Below are 10,990 nucleotides of genomic sequence, written 5' to 3'. Positions count from 1 at the left end.
CTTGACCTCGTGATCCACCCGCCTCGGCCTCCCACAGTGCTGGGATTACAGGCTTGAGCCACCGCGCCCGGCCCTAAAACCAATAAATTTGACCTAATTTTTTTTTTTTTTGAGACAGTGTCTTGCTCTTACTGCCCGGGCTGCAGTGCAGTGGCGTGATCTCGGCTCACTGCAACCTCCGCCTCCCAGCTTCGGGTGATTCTCCTGCCTCAGCCTCCCGAGTAGCCGGGATTACAGGTGAGCGCCACCACGCCCAGCTAATTTTTGTATCTTTAGTAGAGATGGGTTTCACCATGTCGGCCAGGGTGTTCTCGGATTCCTGACTTCAGCTGATCCGCCCGCCTTGGCTTCCCAAAGTGCTGGGATTACAGACATGAGCCACTGCGCCTAGCCGACTTAATTTTTAAAAAGTTTCTGCCCAGACAAAAAAGTACCATATGCAAAGGGGGAAATAAACCCACACAACAAAATTTAAAAATGGGAAAAACACAGGTAATAGATACTAATTTTCTTACTATAGAAAAAGATCAATACGTGCATTAAAATGATAGTTCTTGGCCGGCTGTGGTGGCTCACACCTGTAATTCCAGCACTTTGGGAGGCCGAGGCGGGCTGATCACCTGAGGTTGGGAGATCGAGACCAGCCTGACCAATGTGGAGAAACCCCATGTCTACTAAAAATGTAAAATTAGCCAGGCACGGGCTGGGCGCGGTGACTCATGCTTGTAATCCCAGCACTTTGGCAGGCTGAGGTGGGCAGATCACCTGAGGTCAGGAGTTCGAGACCAGCCTGACCAATATGGTGAAACTCCGTCTTAAAAAAAAAAAAATTAGCCAGGCATGGTGGCTCTTGCCTTGTAGTCCCAGCTACTCCGAGGCTTAGGCGGGAGAGTGACTCCAAGCCTGGGGGCAAAGGCTGCAGTGAGCCGAGATCACGCCACTGCACTCCAGCCTGGGCGACAGAGCGAGACTCCGTTTAAAAAAAAAAAAAAGCCAAATCATGTAAGCTTTCACCGTAAGCAGGTAGAAAAGTGAATCAAATAAAACCCAAAGTGTGGCAGGTAGGAAATGAAGAGGAGGTGCACGCACTGGCACACAGACTGATGACGGAGACACATCAGCAGCGCCCAAAGTTAGTTATGAGATAGTTAATAAAGCTGACCGGGCGCTGTGGCTCATGCCTGTAATCCCAGCTCCTAGGGACGCAGAGGCAGGAGGATACCTTGAGCCCAGCAGTTTGAGGCCTGCCTGGGCAATATAGCCAGACCCCATTCTCCACAAAAAAAAAAAACAAAAAAAAAAAACAACCCACCACCAAACTGGTAAATTCCTGGCAAGCCTGATCAAGAAAAACACTACAGAAAACACGGATTCTCAAAAACCAGAATGAAAGAGAGGACATCACCACAGATCTTACAGGCATGGGAGGTAAGAAAATCCCGCACTCCCAGGGTGTCACGGGCAAATCCTAACGACTACCTAAGGAAGACACAATAACAAGCGTTCACAAACTCTTCCTGGAAACAGAAGTGGAGGGAATACTTCCCTGCCCATTTTATAAAACGAACATAACCCTGCCACGAAACCTGCCACAGGCATCATAAGAAAACTACAGACCAATGCCACGAACGGCCACCAAAGCAAAACTTCCCCAACAACAACCTCACCAGATTAGCTCCTCGGCACACAACAAGTACAGCACGCGGAACAAATGAGGGTGAGGCTGGTTCAACGTTCCAAACAGTCGGTGTGGCTCACTACGCTGAAACTGTCTCAGAAATCACAGTAAGATAAAACGGATCCCGGCCCTGAACGCAGAAGCCTACACGGTGAAGCGTCCAAGAGAAAACACCGGAACTTCCACACTGAATTCCTAATTTGCAAAAAATAAAAGAAAACACAGAAGAAATCTCCACAAATTTGGTCAAGGAACGATTTCTTTTTTTAAGAGATGGAGTCTCAGCCGGGCGCGGTGGCTCACGCCTGTAATCCCAGCACTTTGGGAGGCCGAGGCGGGCGGATCACGAGGTCAAGAGATCGAGACCATCCTGGTTAACATGGTGAAACCCCGTCTCTACTAAAAATACAAAAAATTAGCTGGGCATGGTGGCACGTGCCTGTAATCCCAGCTACTGAGGAGGCTGAGGCAGGAGAATTGCCTGAACCCAGGAGGCGGAGGTTGCGGTGAGCCGAGATCGCGCCATTGCACTCCAGCCTGGGTAACAAGAGCGAAACTCCGTCTCAAAAAAAAAAAAAAAAAAAAAAGGAGATGGGGTCTCACTATGATGCCCAGGCTGGAGTGCAGTGGCTATTCACAGGCGCGATCCCATGACTGATCAGCACGGGAGTTTTGACCTGCTCCGTTTCCAACCTGGGCGGGTTCACCCCTCCTTAGGCGACCTGGTGGTCCCCGGCTCCCGGGAGGTCCCCATATTGATGCCAAATTTAGTGTGGACACCTGATCGGCATAGCGCACTACAGCCCAGAACTCCTGGGCTCAAGGGATCCTCCAGCCTCAGTCTCCCGATTAGCTGGGACTACACGCACGCACCACCGCGCCCAGTGGAACGACTTCTTAGGAGATCAATAACCCTACACTGCAAAAGAAAAACACATTCGGATGGACTTCATCAAAATTAATTTCTGATTTTCGAAAGACAGTGATGGAGGCCGGGCACAGTGATGAATGCCTGTCATCCCAGCACTTTGGGAGGCCGGGGCCAGCAGATCACTTGAGGTCAGGAGTTCGAGACCATGCTTGGCAACATGGTGAAACCCCGTCTCTACTAAGATACAAAACCTCGCCGGGCGCGGTGGCTCGTGCCTGTAATCCCAGCTACTCGGGAGGCTGAGGCAGGAGAGCTTGAACAGTTCGGAGGTTTTGGTGAGCCGCGATCACATCACTGCACTCCAGCCTGGGTGACAGAGCGAGACTCTGTCTCAAACACACTCACACACACACACACAACGGTGGTGATGAAGGACAGATGGTGTTTCCAGAGGTTGGGCTGGGGCCACCGAGGTGGGGGAGTCACAGGTTTGGCGCGGTGGGGCTGACGGGCTGACTGTGGTGGTATCGGAACCCCACCCCACATACATGTCGGTTTTACTGCGTGATGATTTAGCAAAAAGCAAACCACAGGCCCAGCTCAGGTGCCCTCCCCCAGCCCACTGTCAGGGCAGGTCTGATCTGCTCCCACCTGGCTGGAGAGACTTCCCACCACACCCTCACCCTCTCTCTGGGCCCCAGCGTCCTCATGCAGAGGGGCAGGAAAACCCCACCCACCACCCACTCCCCACTCTGCTGCCCTCAGGCAGGCAGGAAAGGCTCCCGCTGGTGGGGGGCTGGGCCAGGCTTGCAGGGGCCAAAGTCCAGGAGCCAGGCTGGGAGGCTCCAGGCTCCTCCCCAGGAGGGCAAAGTCCCTGAGAAAGGCGGGTGGGCTGCCCAGGAAGACTCGCCCCCGCTCTGTGCCTTCACCCAAAACAGCCTGATTCAAAAGCTCAGGGACTCGTGATGGCTCTTTGGACCCATTGCACAGATGAAGAAACTGAGGCTCAAAGAACAGTGACCTGCCTCACCTCTGCAGGTGTGGACAGAAAGGGGAACCAGGGAACACTGGGGCCACAGCCAGGGCTGCCTGCAGCAGAGAGGCCTGGCCCCGCGGGAGGTCCTGGCTCCTGCCTCCCCCATCCTCTCTCCCTTTCCTGGTCCTGTGGGCTTGGACCACAGCCAGGAGCCCAGCGAGCATCCAGGTACAGCGGGGCCTTTTTTTCTTTTTTTTGAGACGGAGTCTTGCCCTGTCCCCAGGCTGGAGTGCAGTGGTGTGATCTCGGCTCACTACAACCTCCGCCTCCCGGTTCTAGTGATTCTCCTGCCTCAGCCTCCCGAGTAGCTGGGATTGCAGGTGCCTGCCAGCACACCTGGCTAATTTCTGTATTTTTAGTAGAGACGGGATTTTACCATGTTGGTCAGGCTGGTCCCAAACTCCTGACCCCGGCTGATCCACCTGCCTCGGCCTCCCAAAGCGCTGGGATTCCAGGCCTGAGCCACTGCGCTCAGCCCCTTTTCTTTTCTTTTTCTGAGATGGACTCTGGCTCTGTTGCCCAGGCAGGAGTGCAGTGGCACGATCTCAGCTCACTGCAACTTCTGCCTCCTGGGTTCAAGAGATTCTCCTGCCTCAGCCTCTCGAGTGGCTGGGATGACAGGCATATGCCACCATGCCTGGCTAATTTCGTATTTTCAGTAGAGACGGGGTTTTGCCGCGTTGGCCAGGCTGGTCTCAAACTCCTGACCTCAGGTGATCCACCCGCCTCAGCCTCCCAAAGTGCTGGGATTACAGGCGTGAGCCACCGTGCCTGGCCTAAGACTTTGTTGCCCAGGCTGCTGGAGGGCCATGGTGGAATTCTAGGTTGAGGTCTTGGGCTCAAGCGATCCTCCTGCCTCAGCCTCCCGAGTGGCTGGACTACAAGCTCAGGCTACCAGGCCTGGCTAGGAGTGGGTGGACTGCTTGAGCCCAGGAGCTCGAGACCAGCCTGGGCAACACACAGAGACTCCCATCTCTACAAAAATAAAATAATTAGACAGACATGGTGGTGCCTGCCTGTAGGCCCGCTACTGGGGAGGCTGAATCAAGGGGATCACTGGAGTCCGGGAGGAGGAGGCTGTAGTGAGCCAAGATCTCACCCCCGCACGCCAGCCTGGGCACCTGGGTGACAGAGCAAGACCCCGTCTCAAAGCAAACAAACAGAAAGAAAGAAAAGGAAACAACCCCCCAAAAGAGCGTATTTCCCGAGTTCTGAGTGTGACCGAAACGGATCGAGGAGAAAACAGAAGCCGTCGGGCTGGCGGCTGGTCCGCTCGCAGGCAGCCCCGTCAGAGCCCCGAGAGCCCGCCGGCCTCCGTGCGGCCTCCAGCAAGGGCATCTTTGTTCTACCCGCCCCTCCGGATCCAGTTCCTTGTTTTGGGGCCAGGACGATAATTTCCTCCACTGGCTCTTCCCATCCAGGGCTGCCCAAAACCCAGTGTTCCCTCTGCACACCCCGGGCTACCTCAGCCCCCAGGGCGGGGTCCCTGTGTCCGCTGGTTCTGGCCTCCTCCAGCCCCTGTGGGTGTCAGAACCTGGGTGACCACTCTCCCTGGAGCATGAGGACAGCGAGGTCCTGGGGGTGCCCTGTGGGGGTGGGGCCTCACCTGGACGTGGTACTGGGAGGTCTCGTGCATGATGACGTTGGAGTTGGAATACTTCTTCCTCTGCTCTGAACGGGGAGACGCCAGTCATCACCCCATAGGCAGGACCCACAGCCTCCCGTTCAGCTCGGACTGGACCCCCAGGCGGGGTCACAAGGGAAGGTGGAGTCAGGCTGAGGGGGGCTGCTCCGTGGGAGGATGGGGTGTGAAACAGGACCTGCAGGAAGGCCCCTCCCTCCCTCCAGAGAAGCCCCCTTGGAGAAGGACGAGGCTCACGGGCTTGCTCAGAGTGGGGACTGGGAGCCTGTTCCCTGGGGGGTTCCTGTCCCGGAGGGTGAGGGGACAGGAGAGGCCCTGGCCAGGCTTCTTCCCGCCCTGAGAGCTGCCAGCTTCACCCTCTGCCCTCCCAGGTCTTCTCGCTTTCCAGACTGGGCACCGTGTCCAAAGACACAAATGGAGGGGTGCATCTAGCTAGGGAGAGGGCGGGGTCAGGCCTGGGGAAGGGCAGAGTGGAGGGGGGAAGTGGGACTCGCCAGGCCCCCCTCCTGGGGCAGACACCTGGCGGCTCATTCTGCCTGAACCCCCTGCGATCCGGTTGCAGCGGGGAGTGCAGGGGAATCAATATTGATGCTCCCTGAATTATTAGTAAAGGCCTCTCCCCTTACGGGGTGGGGGAGGGGATCCAGTGGCCTGGAGTTTTCCAAAGGTTGATTAGGGTCCAGAGGCCACCCTGGGCCCCCAGGGATCCCCTGTGCTGGGCCAGGCACAGCCGTGGGGCAGGCTAGAGGCAGTGCCCGTCTCTCCCCCCTGACACCCTGCCCTGCTCAGCCCCCACTCACCAAACAGGTCCTTGGGGCTCATCTTGGCCATACCGTCGGACCGGCCCAGGCTGCCGCTGCAGGGGAGGGGCTGGTGAGGGCAGGGCCCAACTGCACCCCTCCCTGGGGACTGCCTGGGGGGAAGGCTGGGATATTCGGGATGGGCGGGGGGCTCACTTGGTGGCACCCGGGCAGCAGCTCACGGACCCGGACTGGCTCATGGCGTCCTGGGCAGCAGCCAGCGGGGGAAGGGCACCCTCAGCGTGGCCCGAGTCTGAGGCTTGCACACCTGGTGGACAGAGGGGCTCTCTGCTGACTCTTCCTCCTGGCCTGGCTGATGCCCTCCATACTCCTCCTTCCCTGGGCCAGAGCCCCGACTGGCCTGGGCTGGGCAGGGGTTCCTCAGGGGGCAGAGCCCCTGCCCCAAGTCCCAGTTGGCCCTCGTTAAGCCTCGTAGTGCCCCAGACCTTGGACTCTCCACAGGGACCCCCAGAGCCTACCTGGGAGGCTCTGACAAGGGCCCTGGGGGGAAGGCGCCTTCTGAGCAGCGGAGCATCGAGTTCAAGGCCCTGGTGCTGGGCGGCAGGGGGGGTGTGGTGGGAGAGTGGGGGTGGGTAGGGGAGGGGTGCGGTGGGGCGGTGGGGAGGGCAGGTGGGAGCTGCAGGGTGGCCGGAGAGGTGAGGCTGGAGCCAGGGGGTGGACATGAAGTCCAGAGGAAGCCGGCTCTGCCTGCCAATCCTGCCCCACCCAGGCCTGCACCCCAAGGAGCCCTGGCCACGCACTGTGGACTTGCCACCCATGCATGCCACCTCTGTCCAGGCCCTAGCAAAGAGACCGGCCCTTGGCTCCTTCCTGGGCCTGGGAAGCGTGGCAGGGAAGGCGGTGTGGATAGGGAAGCCTAGGGTCCCAGGGTGTGGTGTCTCCTCACCCCGAAGGCAGGGAGGTGGTCAGGCGGCCAGCGCAGGGGAGGGGCTGGAGGGCTGGTGTGGGTGGGGCTGAGACTGGGAACCCCGTCCAGCTGCCCCACCATACGGTATTCCCTGCCCCTCCAAGAGGTAGGGTGGCTATGTGGTGGGCAGCTGGTGCCTGGGGCCTCCCCAGGGGCAGAATCCCTAGAGCCTGCCTCTGGGCTCCCAGCCCTGACCTCGCCCCCAACACATTTTGGGGAAAACTAGGTCCCAGCTGCCAGAGCAGGCAGGTGGGTCTGATTTGGGCTGGACCCTGGGGCCTTCCCTGGGGGATCAGCACAGCCTGATGGCCCTGAACCAGGCTGACGTGTCTCAAGGGGACTGTGACCTGCGTGGACCTGGCTGTCCTCTGGCTCTGCGGCCAGCTCCCCACGGGTCCACGCCATCCGCCTCCTGCCAGGGCCAGCGGGGCCTCGCCCTTTGGCTTCAGAGTTTGGGTCTGCCAGGGTGGGGGCCACCGGCCGGTGTTGCTGGTATGGTCACGGGAGTGGCCTGGAGCACCCAGGACTTTCTGGTTTGACCAGGTCTGGCCTAGAGGGCGGGCTCCTGCGAGGTCTGGGGGGTCCCTGGGGCACTGCCACAGCCACGAGGGGCTGGGCTCGCCAAGAGGGCTTGGCCACTTCCTCCGTCCACCTATGCATGGAGAATGTCCGGAATGTTCACGGGCTCAGCGTCAGGCCTGAGTGTTTGCTTAATGGGATTCCTGCTGGGCTCCACCAAGGGTGCCAGGCACGTGTGTCCAGGCACACACCTGCCAGGACACCCACACACCCTCGTAGACTCAGGCCTGCGGGCAACAAACACGAAGGCAGGGTCGACATGCAGCCCCCCGGGGAAGGCCAGGCTGGGAAGCTGCTGGCCAGCGGCTGCCTGCGGGGTGTGGAGGACCTCGGACCCCGCCACGGCCTGGCAGCAGCACGGTGGGCCCAGGTGTGGTGTCTGGGTCTGAGGCACCTGGGGCTCGTGGGAGCCCCGCCCCCGCTCACTAGGGGTGGGGGCGGAGCCCTGGAGGCCCAGGCTGCACTTTGGTTTTACTGCTGTCATTTTCCTGCCGGGAAGCGGGGCAGAGCAGGGGGCCCGGTCAGTAGGGCAGTGGAGATGAGGAGGCCCTGGCAAGGACAGGAGGGTGGAGGGACGGGCTCCAAGTTCAAATTCCAGCTCCACATGCTGAGTGACCTTGGAGAGGGGTCAGCGGAGTCACAGGGGCTCCAGGCTGCCTTCAGGGCACGGCGTGGGACCTGGAATGGGGTGCCCCTTATGCCCTGGCCATGACCTGGTTGGGAAGCTATGGTTTGAGGAGGAAGGGATAAGCTGGGAAGCTGAGGGTGGAGAGGGAGGCGCAGGCAGGTGGAGAAGGCCCGGTGGGAGCGCCGTGCCAAGGCCTGGGTGCTAAGCAGGCCCCGGAGAGGCTAGGCACAGGGTGGGACCCAGGATGAGCCAGGAGGGGAGGGGCCGCCGCCAGCTGGGCCTGCTGCCCAGCACAGCTGACCGGGGGGACTGGGCACGGGGCGGGTGGGGACGAAGGTCCGAGTATGCCTGGTCCTGCCTCCCCCTCCTCTGCCACCAGGGAGACCCCACACCAAGGGGCGACGCCAGGCAGCTGGGCCCAGGAACCGGGAGCCCGGGATGGCGGAAGTTTGCAGCCCCACAGGCTCCTGCCAGCCCCCCTCCTGCCTCACCCACCAGGGCCCCTGCGGCCCCCGTCCCAGCCTCCCCAACTCCCTGAAGCTCCCACCCCGACCCTGACCTGGAGGCGGACCCAGCTGGTGCCTCCCTGGCCTCTGGCTTCCTTCCGGGCTGCGACACCCGGGAAGCGCGTCCTGATTGCGGCCCAGCGGGAACGGGCTTTTGGGGCTCGCCTCCACGGTCAGGCTCTGGGGGGGCCCTGCCGCCCGGAAGGGGGAGAAGCCTCGCTACCCCCTGCCCCCTCCGGACGCAGGGATTGCCCCCACCGAGCCCCAGAGCTGGGAGGGGGCAGACGGCGGGTGAGTCACCCATTGCTGCCAAAAAATACCCTGGCTCACCGGCCGCGCCCAGGACCGACGGCGCAGGCCGGGCTGCAGCAGGACCCGCCCGACCGCGGGTGCAGGGGAGGCAGGGCCCGGCCAGGACGCCCCCCCAGACCCCCAGCCCCCCCAGACCCCCAGACCCCCCAAACCCCCCAGATCCCCGTCCCCGCCCCGGCCCTCCGACGCCGCCCGGCCTGGTGTCCCGAACCAGAAGCCCCACGTCCCACGGCCCCTGGGTAAACTGAGGCCCGGGCGGGCGTGCTCCCCGCGTCCGCGGCGCTCACCTGCTCGGGCCCGTCCCCTCGCTCCCGCCCGGGCGTCCGTCTGTTCGCACCTGGCCGCGGCGCGCGGTGTCCCTGGCGGGTGGGACGCTGGCGGGGCCGGGCCGGGCCGGGCCGGGGCGGAGCCGGGAGAGGAGGAACCTGAGCGGCAGGTTGCGGAGTCACCGGAGAGCAGGCGCGCTCGCGGGGGAGGAGGGCGTGGGGGCGCCCCTGCCGCCTGGGACCCAGCGCCGCCCGCCCGGGTCCCCCAGGGCTCCAGCCCCAGCCCCAGCCCAACTCGTCCTCCCCAAAACCCCCCTGGGGGCCCCTTGAGCTCGGGCCTGGGGACAGGCGGGCGAGGCCTGGGGCTCTTCCTTGGGCAAGGCCCAGCTGCACCCCGGCAGGCGGGGCTGGGGGAGGGGACTGGGGAGACACTGCCCACGGGCCTTGGGGGGCAGCGCCAGCGCGATGGGCAGAGTCCCTTCATCCCCTGTGGGCGCCTCAGGCCTTGGGAAGCTGCGGCAGAGGCTTCGGTGGGTGGGTGGGCCAGGCAGGACCCAGGCCTGGAGCGCGGAGCTCCCAGGGTGGGATGGCGCCTCCCTCCCACTCCTACAGGCCCCACTTCTGCCCCGCCTGGGCACTGAGGGACAGGGGTGTCGGGGACGTGGGGACACCTGTGGCCCTCTGCAGATGCCCGTCCTTTCGTGGCCCCTCATCAGGCCCAGGCCCCACCCTCTGCCGGCAGCAGGGGGACTGTCTGGTTCTGTCCTCATCCACCTGGTTCCCAGGATGGCCCTTCCGCCTCAGCTGCTGACCGCTCAGAACAGGGCCAGGGTGCAGTGGACACCGCGGGTAGCCGGCTGCCATGCAGTGAACTGGGCAAGGAGGAGGTGAAGGGCACAGGACACCCCAGGCCCATGCAGGGACCCGAGGCTCCAGCTGCTGGTCCTGGGCAAGGGAGGGAATGAGTGTGGCCAAGAGTCTGGGTCCCCAGGCCGTGGTCCCAGAGGGGCAGGGCTCGTGTGTTTACCTGGGCTGGCAAGAGCACTTCCTGGGGAGGCGCCACAGGTGAGCTCCGTGGAGGGGTGGCAGGAAGTGGCCCTCCTTTGGGCCCAGTGCCTGCCCCTGAACCCCAGCAAGGACTGGCTTCCTGGTTTATGGCCTTTGCAGTCTGATCTCCTAGAACCTGGCATGGTCCTGCTCCGCTCGGGGTCTTGCCTGACCCAGAGCACGGGGGTCAAGCACCCCAAACCCACGGTGCCCTCACCCTCTCTGGAGGCACAGGTGGGAGTGGCCAAGAGGGCACTGCCGAGGGGGGTTCTCTCCACCCATACACGGTGTCTATACTGGGACAGTGAGTGCCGGCCTGCCCTCAAGGGGGTCCCTGTCCACCCATACACAGTGTCTATACTGGGACTGTGAGTGCCGGCCTGCCCTCAATGAGTGCCGGCCTGCCCTCAAGGGTCCCTGTCCACCCATACACAGTGTCTATACTGGGACTGTGAGTGCCGGCCTGCCCTCAAGGGGGTTCCCCTCCACCCATACACGGTGTCTATACTGGGACTGTGAGTGCCGGCCTGCCCTCAAGGGGGTCCCTGTCCACCCATACGCAGTGTCTGAGTGCTGGCCTGCCCTCAAGGGGGTCCCTGTCCACCCATACAGTGTCTATACTGGGACTGTGAGTGCCGGCCTGCCCTCATGGGGGTCCCTGTCCACCCATACACGTGTCTATACTGGGACTGTGAGT

At 62.0% G+C, this 10,990-nt stretch overlaps 1 protein-coding gene across 1 annotated transcript in view; it reads right to left on the bottom strand.

The window, feature by feature from the left end:
* Positions 1–6,302, bottom strand: part of EPS8L2 (EPS8 like 2) — a 20,636-nt gene extending 14,334 nt beyond the window's left edge. The window contains exons 1-3 of the mRNA XM_032271472.1: positions 6,184–6,302; positions 6,028–6,083; positions 5,192–5,256 (exon numbers count right to left, since the gene is read on the bottom strand). Of these exons, the coding sequence (XP_032127363.1) occupies positions 5,192–5,256; positions 6,028–6,083; positions 6,184–6,227 (165 nt within the window). The 5' untranslated portion in view covers positions 6,228–6,302. The remainder of the gene's footprint in view (positions 1–5,191; positions 5,257–6,027; positions 6,084–6,183) is intronic.
* Between the last annotated feature and the right edge of the window lie 4,688 nt (positions 6,303–10,990).

Source organism: Sapajus apella, unplaced genomic scaffold (genome assembly GCF_009761245.1).
Source record: "Sapajus apella isolate SASKATOON/1434 unplaced genomic scaffold, GSC_monkey_1.0 scaffold234, whole genome shotgun sequence".
Classification (NCBI taxonomy): domain Eukaryota; kingdom Metazoa; phylum Chordata; class Mammalia; order Primates; family Cebidae; genus Sapajus; species Sapajus apella.
This window is presented reverse-complemented; position numbering and strand designations above follow the sequence as displayed.